At 39.4% G+C, this 17,819-nt stretch overlaps 1 protein-coding gene across 1 annotated transcript; it reads right to left on the reverse strand.

Annotated features, from left to right (window-relative positions):
- Window positions 1-5,081: 5,081 nt before the first annotated feature.
- Window positions 5,082-6,478, reverse strand: LOC107303883. The gene is made up of 3 exons (XM_015835164.1): window positions 6,437-6,478; window positions 6,208-6,345; window positions 5,082-5,853 (listed from the first exon to the last, which is right to left on the reverse strand). The coding sequence occupies exons 2-3, from the start codon at window positions 6,334-6,336 to the stop codon at window positions 5,506-5,508; spliced, it is 477 nt and encodes a 158-aa protein (XP_015690650.1). The 5' UTR covers window positions 6,337-6,345; window positions 6,437-6,478; the 3' UTR covers window positions 5,082-5,505.
- Window positions 6,479-17,819: the final 11,341 nt, after the last annotated feature.

Here is a 17,819-nt window from a genome sequence, read left to right on the forward strand (position 1 = left end):
ATTATATATCATAGCTGATTATATCTTTATACTTATTATTATTATTATTATTATTATTATTATTATTATTATAAGATGAATTCTTATCGATATAGGGTAATCGTTTAGCTTTTTTAAAAAACAAACAACATATTTTCTTACAAAAAATAATTAATGAATAAATTTTTATATACATGTTTTAGTGATCTATAAACAAAAGTTAAAAAATAAACTATGATGAAAAATTCTAAAATTAATTCTAAATTTGATAAGAAAAAATAAATTTTGGTTTATAAATAAAAGCATCGACGAAAAGATAAGGCTCTTGATATGAATCAGAAAGAGCCAGTCCTATACTATACTTTGGAATGTGCCGTTACAGGTGGTGTTCGTATATTCAAATCAATGTCGTGGAAAACGGGTGTCAGTTGGAAAAGGTGCCATCAAATGATTATTCGGAATATGGACGATTAATTGAAATTATACAAAAATTTAATGTTTATATTAATATATGGCAAAATTTGCTACAGAGCATCGAAAAAACGTGTAATTAGCCGGTAGACACCGTAAGATCACGAATTTGCTGCAGGGCACCAAAAAATATGGTAATTAGTTGGTAGATACTTCAGCTAGTATTTTATTAATTTCGGAGCTAAAAGTTTTAAAAATAACGAGATTGCCCTCGGTTGCCAGGTCGCTGCAGCTGGGTGGTCGCTGTCGCCGCCGTTTGCTCAGTCGCCCTGTAGGTTAGGTTCGAGTGTGGTGCGGCACCAAGATGGATTGGATCTGGTTCGACCGGACCCAGCCGACATAACAGGTTGGCCACTGAGGGCAATCTTGTAATTTTTAAAACTTTTGGCTCTGAAATTAATAAAATAATGACCGGAGTGTCTACCGGCTAATTACCATATTTTTTTTCTCTACAGTAAATTCGTGATTTTATGGTGTCCACCGACTAATTACATGTTTTTCGATGCACTGTAGCAAATTTTGCCTTAATATATGTATGCATGGATATTACTATTTGTTTTGGACATACTTAAATGTATAACGTTTTATAAAATGAATGTATTTATATCATCATTAGTTTGATCAGCCACGAAAAGAATCATGACGTCTGAAGGCTACTATTCCATGCTAAATAGTAGTAAGTTTAGTTCTAAAAAACTTAATTATGTCTGAATCATTGATACCCGTATCATTGCTACGCACGTCACTATTTTCCTACCGTCAGCGAGTCATCCGTTTTCGTAACACTAATCCAAATTAAGTCCGTATATCCTACTTTACAACGGTAAAGTTAATATCATTCTCTTACATCACATCAATTGTTTTTAGCCATAGGTTGATACATCAAAGATGTAAATTAAGTCGCATCATTTAAATTGTTTTTAGCTTTAGAATGATACATCAAGTATGTAAATTAAGCTATATTAGCTTTAGGATTATACATTAAGGGTGTAAATTGCATCCTTTAGATCATCTCAATTGTTTTAAGCCTTTGGATGATTTATCAAGAGTGTAAATTGCATTTTTTCCCTAAAAACACACCGTATAATTCAGCCATTTATAGCCTACGGATAATTGATAAAAGCACAAAAATATATAAACATATGAAAAAAAGTATAGTAGGTAATAATTTTTTTAAAAAATTCATATGTACTATATTATCATACAGTTTTCTCACAGCAACACACGGGTATCGTCTAGTTTTTCATATTTGGTTGTCATCTGGATTATCCTGGTTCTGACTCAAGGGAAAAGGGTGCCGGTCAACATACGCGAGAAGCAATAATTACACCTGTAAGCAGCCCAGCCTAGTTCTTATTGACTCCTGTTAAGACAAGGTCTTCAGATAGCAAAACTCAGCTCGTCGTCTTTTTACCACGAACCAGCTGGAGTCAAGGTGGTATTGCTCCCGGCCGGTCCATGAAAGCGAGTTAGTTTAATGGCTCTGTTTGCCCCCCTAGCTAGTTAGATAGGCATGCATGTTGCTGATTATTAAGACCAAATTGCCCGCCCAAGAGGTCATTTCATCCTGGTAATGACCTTTTCGCCAACGACTATTTCAGGGTCATCAAAATATCCTCTTGTAGGCAACGTTCTTTTCGGCTATTTATGGGGTAGGCTTATGCCTTATTTTCCATTAGCATTTTTCTTAAATTGTTAAACAATAAAAACCTCCGTATAGAATTTTATTTTTTAAAATCATTTTTTTTAATTTTTAATAATTAATATCCAATTAATTATATATTAATCATATTTCTGGTTTTACGTGCAACTAATTAGCTATGTCTATCTGCCGAAAACAACAGGCCGACATCCCCTTTGTTTTCTCTGTAGACCGTATGTATGGATCGATCTGGCTAAGTAATAGAAAAAGAAAGACGATTGGGGAAGAGACACATCAATATTTTTCAAAAAGACGGGAGTTGAATTTGGGTCAAATGGCTCACAAGATCAATACCGGCATAAAAAAAATGCCATAGGAGTAACACAACAACAACCACAAAAAAGGCAATCGAATTAAGCATACTAGTGTTGGCTGCATTTTCTTATCTATATGCTGTCCCCTTCCTGAACAACTCGAATGGATGTCTCGTTACTCTTCAGAAAAGGTTTCGCTTTCAGCATAGAATGTGCCACTGCCAACTGCTCTTTTTCTTATTTTCGCTTTCAGGTGTGAAGATATCGAGCTGCATGCATGGCATAATTGAATTTGTCCCCCAAGAGAGATAACATACCTTCCCATGCAAATATCTTGGCTTAATTACCTCTATACTAGGATACACAACGAAATTAGGAAGGTTGATGTTCAGTCCTTAATTGACACAGTAAATTTGGCACCAGGTTAACAGGCTGGAAACGAAAGTTACCTTCAAGAGTAGAACATGTGACTCTCATCAACTGTGCTTTATCGTTGTTGCATATTTATCATTCAAAACTAAAGCCTACGATGGACTCTTCTTTTATCCACATTAGCAACACTAACTCATTTTATATTATAGGCGTATGTACAAAGATGTTGCTAACTCATTTTATAGGCATATGTGCAAAGATAGAGTTATGTATGATTTATTTATTAATACAATAAAATATATTTTTTATTACTATTATTTCCTTATTATCTACTCCATGCAATGAAATTTGTTTAAATAAATGCTAAAAGTCAACCCGAAGCCATTGACATGCATAACAACCATTTTTCTTTTTACTCCTTTCAATTTCCTCCATATCATTGTCTTTTGTTATATGGTAATGGAGAGAGTCAGCTAACAATCGTCTTTGTATGTGCTATCATTGTTTTATAGTCAGGCGATTGGTTGATTAAATGGAAAGCTAAAATCCACAAAGCTAGGTTCTTATGGAAAATATGTAATGTTTAATGCGCTGTTAACTTTTTAACTTTTATATTTATGTTTAACCATTTATCTTATTAAAAATTATATAATTATTAATTATTTTGTTATAATTCGATTTATTTTTATAGAAACTTTAAGTATGACTGTAATTTTATATATTTAAATAAAATTTTTGAATAAGATGTTGTCATATAGAAAAACATATTTTTTAATTAGATTATCTTTTCATCCAATTAGTTACTTTTTAATGATTATATTTTGGATGTTTAATTTTTGGGCAGGCGGATATGTTGATCGAGTTGCTGCGGCAGCCGAAGCATGTAATCATCCTATGTATTTATCTGAGATGTTTTACGATGTTGTTTACCGATAGTAGAGTTAATCTAGATTGTTTATTTTCTCTAATTTAATAAATCATATCTGATTATAATAGCATATTAATTAGTAGTAGAAGAACATTTTTTTTACTTGTGGGACAGCTATAGATTCATGGTCGATATTGTTCTACTAACAATAATACTGATAATAAGATCGACGGCAAAATACTATCGTACATAGCACTGTGTATACCCACATATATTTGGTGGAATGATTTCTGTTTTTTCTTCTTTGTGCATGCAACTGGAAAAAAGGTGGTTAATTTGTCGTCGTCTCATTTCTCAAACCAAACCGTGCAGGGAGTATATTGGTGGAAGTGAGACAATGAGAAAATTTGTTATCTGGCGGTTGGATGATATTTTTACTATTTATGAATATACTGAAACAGCATGCTAATTGCAGTACACCGTTGACTCCCGCCGATTTAAAATGTAAGAGCAAAAAACTAGTAGCCTCTTAACGCAAACCTCAAACATCAGGATGTCATGTATAATTAAATGTTAAGATGAAACAGAGAAGAGGAGAGTGAGGAAATGAGCCACTCCTACAAGAGAGGTAGCCCTCTACACAATCTTCAATAAAAAATGAGAAAAAAAGAGTATATTGGTTAATGAATGATTGAAATTAGTGTATTTAATGTAATACAGAGATAATGTGTTGTATTTATCATCTCTTAATTAATGAGTTGGTTACCTCAACAAAATTGGAGATGAGTTCTAGTAGTATCTCTTATAAAATTTGCTCTAAGCCATCTTGTCGGTCTCACGGTTAAATGACTTTGATACTTCCCAATACCCTTTGCTATTCTGCAGGCGCCTGACTTTTTGCTTGTACGTTAGTCGATTTGCTGACCGTCAATCAAACATCAAGATTCGTGTGTTATACTGGGTCAGGGTTCTGCGTTGTGTTACCCATTTTCTATGATGCTGCTCTATTTTAGGTAAGTTTGCAAAAAAATTTTACAAAAACATCACATCAAGTTTTCGAATACATATTTAAAGTATTAAACGTAGTCTAATTACAAAACAAATTAAATTTCAGATTCCGGCTGAAAACCTCAGGACAAATTTTATCTATGTTTTTTGATTTATATATGTTTAATGTTTTATTTAAATGTCTAAAGATTTAATATGATGTTTTTGAAAAAATATTTTGAGAACTAAACAAGGCCTTTTAGTAGTTCTACATACTCACGTGGTGTTTACTTCCGTTGCTTGAGAGAGCAAATGAAGATACAAACATCGCCCACACATTAAGCCCAAAAAAATGCATAAATACCGATGACATCTATAACGCACATACAGTCTGACCTGTAAAAATATAATAACTGAAGCAACCTAATAGATCAAAATTTTAGGCACAAAAAATTCTAGTACAAACATTTAAAAGATGCACTACCAAGTCCAACTACAAACCACAGATCTGAATTTGTTAACATAATCAACAGATCTGAATTTGTTAACATAATCATTGGTCCACATTAGAATTTAATATCCATACATTTGGCCCATATCAAAAAGACCAAAATGAGAGCCTAGATAGAATAGGCGCAGTCCAAAATGCTAAAGTCTAAATATCCAAAATGTGAGACACGTATATCAGTGTTCACACTTTAGCTAGTCATCAACGCAAGTTGGATGGATGGCATCATCCGACGGTGCGGGATGCATCGACTGACAAAGTGTAGAAAATCAGTCACCTGCTCAATAGGCAAACAAAATGTGCAAAGGCTATATACCTATATACATATAAGGCAACAAAATGTGCGGTGAATCAACAATGGTAGTCAAGTAGGAGGCGGCACGCCGTCGTAGTGGTATCTGCCGCGGCGGTGGGAGAAGAGGGCAATGGCGAGGATGAGATCGATGGCGGCCACGGTGGCGATCGTCACGGCGAGGATCGCCACGCGCACCCTCCCCCAGAAGGCGGCGCGGCGGAGGCGGAGGGTGGTGGCCGTGGGGTTGAGCCCGGCGGCGAGGTCCGCGAGGACCGCGGAGACGAGGCGCTTGGAACGGGGGCTGAGGCCGTGGCCGCCCTGCAGTTCGGGGAGGGCGAGCTTGTTCTGGTCCGGGAGGGGCTCCTCCTCGTCCTCCTCCTCGACCTCGACCATCTCGGTAGTCTCGCCGGCAGTAACCTACACAGCCGAATCGAACCCCCTTCAATTGCAAATTCGTAGACGCATAGCGAACAACTTGGTGTGAATTTTGAAACAGAAACAGTAGAAGAAGAGATCAAATAATCTCCAAATTAACGAAATCTAAGCAAACGTAAAAAAAGAAAAGCCCAAATGCAATCAGGAATATAGATGATATGCATCCAAAATTCTCAACAAAACTTGGAGAGGCAAAATGAATCTGACTGAAGTGATATGGAGCAGAAAAACTCTTATCACACACGAATAGAATCGAAGTTTTAACTCCCCATTCCATAAACCCCAAACAAAACCCCAGCGTGAACATTTGCACAACCCAAGGACATGGCAGGTCACCTGGGTGTGAGCGAAGTCGGCGGAAGCGGTGACGGCGTCGTCCAGAGCGAAGGAGACGAGGGTGGAGGAGAAGGAGTCAGCGGGGTCGGGGAGCTCGAAGAGCATCGCGAGGTCGTCGTCCAGCCTCATGGAGACCCCCTGGTGGTCGACGACGAGGCACACACAGGGTGAGTAGAAGGCTCATCGGTCGGCGATCGAGGAGGTGGCGGAGGGCGGCGAGGTTTGTTACCTTGGAGTTGTTGGAGGGGACGTCGCGGGAGCCGCCGGCGGAGGGGAGGGGCGGCCTGGGGATGGAGGAGGAGGAGGATCCGGCGGAGGGGAGCGGCGGCCTGGGGATGGAGGAGGAGCCGCCGGCGGAGGGGAGCGGCGTCCTGGCGATGAAGGAGGAGGAGGATCCGGCGAAGGGGAGCGGCGGCCTGGGGATGGAGGAGGAGGAGCCGCCGGCGGAGGGGAGCGGCGGCCTGGGGATGAAGGAGGAGGAGGATCCGGCGGAGGGGAGCGGCGGCCTCGGGATGGAGGAGGAGGAGGATCCGGTGGCGGCGCGGGAGGAGGAGGAGGAGCGGAGGGAGGCGGGGCGTGCGGTGTGCGCCTGAGATGCCTTCGCCATGGCTGCCTCGCCTCTCCTCTCCTCTCTCGCGTCGCGCAGGAGGAGAAAAGCCCAACTTGAATTTTGGGCCAATTTATTTGGGCCTCAACCTCAGGAACCCCGAACCCAAAAATTGCAAAAATGACACACCAATGCCAGTGTCAATGTCTAGTTTTACTCTAAAGTTTCTCAAACAGCTAAGTTAATGAAACGATGCAGGAAATAGTTACTCACAATACAATGTTTCATTGTACCAGTTTTAAAGCGAAATAAAATATATAATTAGTATTGAAAATTTAATTACATGTAGGTAGTAGTTGATTGCATGAAACGCCCAAAGTCTCTCGATACGAGTTTTACTGTGTTATCGAGGACTTGGTAACAGTGCTCAAATATTTCATTGTCATAAAACTAATTTCTTCTCTCTTCTTATAGTTTCATGTAAATATTTTTTTCTGATGTGTCACTTAATTAACGTGCATGACACCTCATGAAACCTCAATTAAGACTGGTCTAATTCCTCAATTGCTGAGGATAATAAAATACTACTGTCTCTGTTTCATAATGTAAGATGTTTGACTTTTTTGGTTGTAATATTTGACCATTCGTCTTATTTAAAAATTTAGTACAAATATAAAAAATGACAAGTCGTGCTTAAAATTTTTTTGATAATAAAGTAAGTCACAAGCAAAATAAATAATATTTTCATAATTTTTGGAATAAGACAAATAGTCAAATATCTTATATTATGAAACATAAGGAGTAGCATAGTATTATATATGATGTTTTTTCAATTATATCTTCCTAGTATATTCTGCCGTGCATAACACGATGTTTCTACCTAGGATTAGTGTGCAACGACATATAATGTTGACCCTCGATCAACAAGGCAGCTAATGGGTGCACAAGCGATCGCTTTGAGCTCGGACACTGTTTCAGGTTTAAGCACCGTGCCTGTGCCTCCATGCTGTGATGCTGAAGCACACAATGCTTTCCTCCCACCGTAAGGGGACATCATGGGCTAACTAATTGATCTATCATGCATGACTTTTGCCTTTTGAATTATTCTGAATAGATTTGAAAATTCGAGTAAGCTATTACTGAAATTTTAAAACATTCGATTCAAATTTGAAACTTCAACTCACAATCTAGAAGTTTCAACCACCCCAAGTTCAAAACTTTCAACAACAAATTTAAAACTGGCAAAGCTTTTGCCCTCCTTTCAAAAAAAAACTATCAAGTCAATTTTCAAAACGTTCAACTCAAATTTTAAAAATCTCAACTTAAATGTTCAAAAGTTCAACTTAACTATCATTAACTTGTATTATTGTTCATGGACCTAACTCAACATAAATTCCGTGGGCCCTCTCTCGGTGGACTAGATTTCTAGGCCTAAAAAACACAAGAATACGTAAGAATATGTATGAGAATCGTACGAGCGACATCCCTCGATCAAGTAGGCACGAATACGTAAGAATATATGCCTCGTCAAGTGCTTATGCTTATACTTATAAATTAAAATTAAAATTTTTAACTTTAAATTTAAAGTTAATTTTAGGTTTTTTTTTAAGTTTATTTTCGAGCCTTGACTATATAAAAATTTTATTCCTAAATTATTTTTATTACAAATATATACTTTGTTTTTTTTTCATAAAAAAAACTCAAACAGTCACCCCGTCCAACACACGGTGCTGGGTCAAGGAGACATGCATTGCAAGTGGAATTTACTTGTACCTGATGTTTGTGTCGTCGCTCTTATCCTCTATGACCTCTTTTAGCTCTGTCCGTGCAGACCAGATCTCTCAACTTGCCTTGTGTGTGGGATATATATGCGCCGAGTAGCAGCAAAGCCCTTTGCTGTGGTGATTAGGGGTAACAAAAATCTTGTAGCTCGTTAGCTCACTCGACTCGTGACAAACTCGGCTCGGCTCATTTTATTTTTCTAACGAGCCGAGCTAGCATTTTAGCTCGTTAGAGATAACGAGCCAGCTCGAGCTGGCTCGTTAGCTGCTCGCGAGCCTAACGAGCTAGACCAAAGACACAAGATTCACCGGTGTTCATTGATTTCACCCTGGAATGCATGTGTTTAGTACTTCATAGGTTCACCATGTGATTTGTTGGTTCAAACTTTAATATTTAAATACAATTTCATATGATTTGCATGTTTAAAATAAAAATTTGCTTGTATAACCTATTAAAAAATTATTTAGGTTAACTTTTTATGCATGGCTCACGAGCCAGCTCGAGCTTTATAACGAGCCGTGCCTAGCCTGATTCTTAGTTCGTTACGATAACGAGCCGAACCGAGCCAGCTCGTTATCTTAACGAGCTGGACCGAGCCGAGCCGAGTTGGCTCGTTATCCAGCCCTAGCGGTGATGAACACTTCATTTTATTTATTATTATTTAGTTTATTTAGATCAGGTGATGACGGTCATGAACACTTCTTTTTTTATTTAGTTTATTTGGATCAGGTGCAGTCATTAAGAATTGCATGTAGTTTTAGCCATCTACCAATGAATGTTTCATGCCACACATTTTACATTTAACAGTGTTATCGCTAGTTTAAGTCCTGCGATTTGCATCCCGTGACAACAACATCAACCGCATAAGTTGCAGTTACTCACAATAGTCACCACATCTGATCCGTATCTTTTTTATATACTAGAAAAAGGCTATTTAATGGTCTAAATATTAAATTTAACTACTGCAAAGTTAAATATCTAATTTATCCTACTCAAATACCTGAGCATTGCAATATATATTATTAAAAATAGCAAAAAAACTTCTATTGAAAATTTTGTATTTGGTTGAAATAAGATTTTTCATCTTAAAAATTCCATAGTTAGGGTTATATTTATCCACATGAGAAATAAAGCCAAGACTAAGAGGTAATGTATTTTTCTTGTGATAACGAAATATGCACTTGTTAATAACTTATGGTATATCTTATTTAAATTACCATCAATACATTGTGTTCTACCGACGAAGTTTATTCCAAATGAAATTCGTGATACCATTGAATTTAGGCAAAGGACTACTTCAACCACTAAATTACCATGGTTAGTGTCACGCCGAGTTTTATCCTCACCCTAAAGCATTTAAAATATCACCCGAAAAATAATTCGTTTAAGTCAATCAGGAGAAAAACCCTCAAAAGAAATTATTAACAAGATTTAAACTTGAATTCTAGAGAATAAAATTTGCTCAAATAGTTAATTGAAAAATTGGCATAGTGAGGCCTTTCGCTTTATTTTCCTTCTATTCTTTCCTCCCTTCCTTTTCTTCAAGTTGGGTCGAAGCCCAACTCTTCCTCCTCATCCCATCCTGCCTCCTCCTCCCCTTCTTTTTCCTTTCTCTCTGGACCGATGTCGTCGCCACCACGGCCTAGCCCGCCTCCTCTCCCCGCGCCCGCGCTCGCCTCCCTCCTCTCGGGCTAGGCCGAAACCACTAACAAGCGGGCCCCACCTGTCAGCCTCCCCTCCCTCGCGCCCAGCCAAGTCCGCGCCGCCGCAACAAGTCCCACTCTTGCTTGACGTGGTCCCCAACTGCCGCGCCGCCCTACCTGCGCACGCCATCCCTATAAATCCCCCCTCCCCCGCCGTGCGCCGCCGTCGCCCTCCTTCGCCTTCCCAACGTCCCTACCCCAACCCCGCATCCGATCTCACCGCTCGCCGCCACCGAGCATCGTCATCGTTGTCACCTTGATCTCGCCGACTCGTCGCCACCTTTCCCGTCGCCGGTGAGTGCCATCTCCCCTTCTTTCTCCTCCTTTCTCTATTCGGCCTCTATTTAGCCACCGTCAGCGACTAATGTCCCGCCACCGCGCACTCGTGTCCTCCCGTCACCGTCGACGCCCGTCCCAGCGCCACCTTCCTCGCGTTGTCGTCGTCGTCACGCCACCGCCAACGCCCGCGTGCCGTAGTCGTCTCCCTGTGCAGTGCCGCCTTGGATCTCTTTGGTGTCCGTCGCCGCTGCTCTCCCCTCCGTCGCCGGTCGTCGTCCTCGTCAGCCACCAGACATCGCTCCACAGTCGTCACTACCGCCCACCGGTCATCGCCCGAGCCATCGGCCAAGTGTCGTCGCTCACTCCCCCTCTCTGTTTCACGTCGCCGACACGTGGGCCCCTCTCGTTAGTCTCACCCCTCCCCACCTCTCTCTCCCCATGGGTCCTACCGGTCAGCCCGATTCCCTCCCGGCCTCTCTCTGGGTCGTGGCCCACCCGTCACCCTACCTCATCCGCTAACAGGTGGTCCCCACCTGTCGGCGCTGGTCTTCTCGCTGTTGACCTCGGCGCCTCATTAATTACTCTATAAATAAATTTAGGACTTTTTTGTTTAGTAAAAAAATGCAGAAAGCTTCTAAAACTCATAACTAATTCATCTTGTCTCCGTTTTAGTCCATTTAAGTCTCATTAAATCCAGAAAAATGTCAACAATTAATGAAAAATATAATCTCAGGCTGTTTCAGTAGAATTATAGCTTGTTTTGCTTGTTTTCGTGTTTTATCGCTTAGATTCGGAGCCCGTCGACGCGTCGATTTACTTCGAGATCGTCACAGAAGTACCTCAAGGGTCTGAACTAGGTAAGTGGAATTCATCTTTGAACATATTGCTCCCAATATTATAAAATCCCTACTTTATTTATTCAAACATGCATTATTTATTTAATGTATTTACTGTATTTATTTCTCAGGCTTTACCTACTTATAGCTTTGTTTATCCTTCTTTACCTATGTTATACTAGGGATAATTAAAGTAGAATTAGGCCTAAGTTATGCTTACCTTTGCTTAGTACAAGTAGCACATGGGATCACATTTAATCAATGATAGTTCTTGAATAGCTCTTGATCATGATTTAAAACCCGGTCAGGGTTAATGCCAACTAAAATATTGACTAATGGTGGGTTGTGTGTGCATGGTTTTGAGAGTGCACTCATGAAAATTAAGGATTGATTCGCAGGAAATCCTGAAAATTATTTTAGTGCTAACCACAAGCCAGAATATGCAACGGTGGGATTTGAAGTGTAATTTTGAACTATTCAACGTACCTAGGCAAGGGTGGGCGTGAAAGAGTATGGATGACCCCACGACGGTCTATGTTGCTTCCGTATTCACCTAGGCACAAGAGGGGGCTGTCCGACTTGGTTTAAAGGAGGGAGCGAAACCTGTAATGTGGTGCAATTGAATAGGGAGGGGTATGGGACGAGTCCTGTCACAAATTCATATCTAATGTGTCATGGTGGCACATCGGCGCACGTTCATGTGTAGTTGAACTTTGTCTTGTGGGTACAGTAGTACACTTCTTATCAGAGTAAACCTATTTCAATAGTCGTGCCCATAGTTATGGACAAATTGCCAGATTAACTGTGATTAGTTTTACTTTAATAATTTTATTAATCTAGAATTGGTTTGGGACTGTTGTAATATGGTGTACTTGTCGCAACGTGGTGTAACATTGGACAGCGATGTTGGTAATTTCAATTACTTATTTATTTACTTTATTTTATGTTATTCTATTTTAGTCACTGTTGTTTATTAAATGTTGCTTTATGCAAATAACCTTAGCATATCCTTGTAATCCCATTCATCATTTATTACTCCTTTTCCGTGCTACTTATCGAGTACCGTGGTTTGTACTCAGTTTGGCCTAAATTCCCCTCAGAGGTAGAATATGACTCGGATAAAGGTAACTCTCTGGAATGAAGCTAATCTGATCGTCGAGTGTTGCCTGTGGACTGGAGCCGTTGCTTCGCTGGAGCCACATGGATAGTCTTCATTTATCTTTTTTGCTGCATATCATTAGACTATTTATTCAATTTCATTTGTTTCTAAGACGTGTTATGCAATCAACATTATCAATTTGTGTACCCTGGCTAGTCCTAGACAGAGGTTTTAATGCACATTTAGTTTAGAAATTCGTGGTGTGAAATATCTAGGCATGACAGTTAGTCCACTTAACCCTCTAAGTATAAACTGAATATTCTATCCCTTAAAATATTTAAATAGGTTCAAAATAGCCGTTAGAATGATTTTATAAGGCAATTCTCAATGCAAGTTTTATTAAGTTTCAATCTCATTAAATGATGTATAACATGGACAAAGCAGTGATTTGGTATATAATTTATAATGAAAGAGAAATTAGGGTTTATGTGCAGATATGAGACCTAGTGTACACGGTTATCTATACCACGAAATTGGACTGAAAGCTCCGTAGAAAGGAATTCATTTCAACCCACATATTTAATTAGTTCTTATTGGTCACTTAGTTGCAATACTTAAGTGATTTGTTAGTTTATAAAACCGTGAAGTGAAAGTTTGCATTGAGAGAATACGTTTCATTCATTCACTCAAGCATGTCGCTGTTGGAAACCGCACAATGAAGTCTTGTACTGAGAATGACCTAAGTGTTTTTGTCATATTAATGATGATGTGACAACATATTAATGATGGAAACTATCGATTGGCTGTACATTAGAGTTATGGTCCCATGGAAGACAATGTGGGATGGCACCCGCTAATAATAGAGGTTGGTAAATGATATATTGATGATTGTATAATCTGAGAATTGAGATTAATTAGGATGGGTTTGTTCATGACACTGGCTGAAAAGACTGCACAGTAGTGTACATCAAAATATTTTTTTGAATGAAAACTACACTAGGATCACTAGGATCAAGCCACCTGAGTTTAATTTCTAGTGACTTGCTCAAGAGGTGTAAAAAAAAGAGGCGGCAAGGTGGTTTCTGCTTGGTGGGTTTGGTGGCTGTAGGGTTGAAAACAGATCGAATACGGTCGGAAACTAGCTCTATCATATTCATTTTTATATTTTTTTTCGGAATCGGAATCGGAATCGGAATCGGAAACCCGAATACGGAAACGGAATCGAATATTATCGAATACAAATACGGAGCGAATATGAATCGAAACGGATACAGTGACGGATATTAATCGGAACATAAAAACCTCTTAAACTATACTTCTCAAATCATAGAATAAATATAACTTATTATATTTTCTAATATAACTCATCAACATTTCTAAATATAAGCAATTAATAATATCATAACAAGAAACATCCACAAACTTGCACAATCAGACACAATGGTATAGTGACATAGTCTCACACATTAGATCATTATCACATAAGAGTCACATCACATCATATAGTTTAGAAACTACTTGAACAGTCCAATATTAAGTGGTTTAGATGTAACATGGAGTAATGGGCATAGACACTAAGACACATAGTCCATCACAGACAGTGCTCTTGGAAATAGTTCATTACATACATCTTGCAAATTAAATTAACAAACATTTTATTAAACACCCATTGGCACTATGTCGTCATCATCTTCAACATAGTCCATTTCAATATCACCATCACCATCTTGCTCATCATTTTGTTCCGTGGCCTGTAAATAAAAATTTGATCAATTATTAGTGGAAGTATAAAAGACAGTGAAAGAATTGTATAACTTTTTAGTGCTAGAAGCACAAACCATGGCCAGCAAGGTAGCAAAAGATCGCTCAAGGTTCTCCATGTCCAACTCATTGATGATAGAACCAACCACATTTCCACCTAAGTATTCACATTCACATATATTCTTAGAAGAAAAGAATAACAATCACTTAAAGGTTAAAGCAATATAATGATGTACATACAACACATTATTACCTTTTCTTGATGCAGCAGTCCAATCTTTGGTGCAAATCAAAGCTTGCACGATTTCAGGATCTAGACAATTGCGGAATGGATCAACAACACGCCCACCAGCACTAAATGCTGATTCTGAAGCAACAGTTGACACTTGAATAGACAAAACATCACGAGCAAGTCGAGAAAGAACAGGAACCTCATGTTGCTTGAGTGATCACCAATGCAAAATATTGAATGTTTTGTCTCTTGTATCCCATTCCACTAATGGTTGTTCTTGGTACACTTGCAACTCAGTTTTAGTGGATTTTCCAGAGCAAGTGCGGCGACGCAAGTAGTTCACAACATCTTCATCAAGATCATCATCACTCTCCATATTCTTATCCTCATTGATTAAAGAATCCTTCTGCAAATTTGTAGCCAATGCATTCTTTGAAGTTGATGCACTAAACTCATAAGCTTGGAATAGCCGATTAACAACATCCATGAATTTTTTAATTTCTTGTGGAGCATATGTCTCACCATAAATCTTTTCTGCATAATAGGTTACTAGATTTGTCTTGAACCTTGGATCAAGAAAGCAAGCTACAGAAATAGCCATATTGGACTTCTCCCAATATTTATCAAACTTGGCCTTTATTTTAAAGCCCATGGCTGCTATAGTTGGATCTGAGCTGGTGCACCAATCAGCTATTGCAAGCTTAATTTGGCATAATTTAGTAAAAAACAGATTTGCTGTTGGATATGTAGTGCCAGAGAAGATCAAAGTAGCATCATAAAATCTTTTTAAACATGTGCACAATGATTTTGCCATAGTCCAATTACTAGCTGTTAGGACACAATGCAAATATTTGCTTCTATGACGAAGAAAAAGTCTATCAAAAGCTGATCTATAGTGAAGAGCTTGTTTTAACATGAGATAAGTTGAGTTCCACCTTGTTGGTACATCCAAAGAGAGACCATGGCCAGTATCTAAACCATCACATTCTGAGGCACACTTCATCAATTCTTCCCACTGCAATGTGGAGTTCTTCACAATTGAAATTGTGTTTCTAATATTTGAAACAGCTGGTGCAATTTGCTTCAAACCATCTTGAGCAATAAGATTGAAAATATGATGCAAGCATCTCACATGAAAAAAGGCCCCATCACAGATCAAGGGTGATATCTTGTTAAGCTTTAGTACTAGACCCTTAGCACATACATCATTGGTTGATGCATTGTCCAAAGTAAGTGCAAGCAATTTTCTATCAAGGTTCCAATCCAGTATACTATCATAAAATTCCTTGCATAAGTTCTTCCCTGAATGATGGCCCTCTACATGCATAAACTTCACAATTCTCTTTTGCATGCACCAATTATCATCTATCCAATGCACAGTTATGCACATATAACCTTTATTTTGATTTGAGGTCCACATGTCCATGGTCGTACTAAAACGACATGAAAGTGTTTTGAAGTACTCATATAATTTCTTCTTTTCCTCTAGAAACATGTTCAATATATCTTTCCTAACAGTTATACGACTTCTGATTGGAAAACTAGGGCGCAAGGACTTGATAAAATCCACAAAGTACTCATGCTCAACAATATTAAAGGGATATTCATGCATAATGATTGCCAAATAAAATTTCTTTAAGCTGACAGCTTCATCATACCTATAAGTCTCAACAGATGTAGTTCCACTGCCACTATCACTCTTTTTCAGATCTAGAAGCTGCTGGCCATTTTTGATTTGGTGCTTGCTGGCCAAGTGATTCCAAAATACCGTTGTGCCCCTATTGGTCTCCCGATGTGATTTATAACTACACTTCTTACACTTAGCCCAAAGTGACATAACCTCTGTTCCATTATCTCCTCTTATCTTCTCCTCATACTTGTCAAAGTACTCCCAAACCTTTGAGCTGCACTTCTTTGTTTTTTTTGAAGGAGGGCCCTCTGTGATCTCATCGGTAGTATTTTGTGTCAAATCAACATCGACTCTTGTTGTTGTAAGAGCAGTTGCATCACGCACTTGTGGGTTGGCAGCAGCTTCTTGTGTTGGTTGAGATGGTGTTGGCAATGGTGCTACACTTGTACTGCATAAGCTGAAGCTACTGCTACTTGCATTAGAGGAATTCATCACAAATCTACAACATAACACATGCACAAAACAAAAATAAATCAATGAGGAGCTCCACAAATCAGTTTTTAGAAGTACATAGCTCGCACCAATAATACAGTGATAATATGAAAAAAAAGGACCCTTAGTATGACCTCCACTGGTCTGAACCAACGGTAAATTATAATTCTCTATCACTTAAAATATTTAATCTTCTTTCTTGCAAATAAAAATACATATGAAACCTAGCTGCTTGTTGCTTGCAAGCGGGGAGAGCCGGCGTGGTCCGACGACGGGCAACGGCGCAGCTCGATCCGGCGAGGGCAGCGACGCAGCTCGCGCAGATCGATCCAGCAAGGACAATGGGGTGCCGTGATCTCCGCTGTCCGATCCGGTGAGGGGCAGCGGCGCAGCACGAATCGATGAGGGGTGGCGGCGCAGCAAGATCCGGTGAGGGGCTGCGGCGCTAGTTGGCGAGGCCGTGTCGTCGTCGGCGGCGGCGGCGGTGGAGGCGATGCGGTGGCGGCGGCAGCAGCCTGAGGCTGAGGAGGCAATCAGGCAACTACTGCATCGTGGATTTTGGTGTGGTACTGTGGTGCACTGATGCATTTGTGAGGTGAGTTAGGGTTAGTAGTTGGGCCAGGTCAGGCCACCAGGCAGTTGGGCTTATTTTTAGTTGGGTTACAATCCGGATATCCGCATAATAATTTCGGATATTATCCGACCGTTATCCGATTCCGACGGATATTACTCGTACTGTATTCGTTTCCATATCCGAAAAAAATATCCGAATTCGATTCCGAATCCGAAAATATCTGGAACTATCCGACCGAATTCCGTTCGTATCCGAAATTGCTCCGGTCGGTCGGAAAATATCCAAACCAGTTTCAACCCTAGGTGGCTGCCAATTCTGCCCCACGGGAGTGATCCCGGGGCCTAAGGGTGCTCCTTGGTGTGATATACCATAACTAGCAATTTTACAATTTAATAAGAAGTAACAAAAAGTATCTTGAGATATCGGTACTCATGGTACCAAATCGTTTCTGATCGTTGGATCTAACAGCGTGCATTTTACTCAGCTAGATCTAATGGTGAGAAATAATTGGGTACATCGGGGTACTTTTTATTAGACCGGAGCAAATCTATTAAAATAAACCTTTATCTGGCACTGGCAAATTAAATTAAGAAAATTTTCTATGTACTTCTAATTAAAATTTTGCTCAATCCCTTACATACCTCTGAATTTTATCTTATCCCTTACACGTCACTAAG

Source organism: Oryza brachyantha, chromosome 3 (assembly GCF_000231095.2).
Source record: "Oryza brachyantha chromosome 3, ObraRS2, whole genome shotgun sequence".
Classification (NCBI taxonomy): Eukaryota; Viridiplantae; Streptophyta; class Magnoliopsida; order Poales; family Poaceae; genus Oryza; species Oryza brachyantha.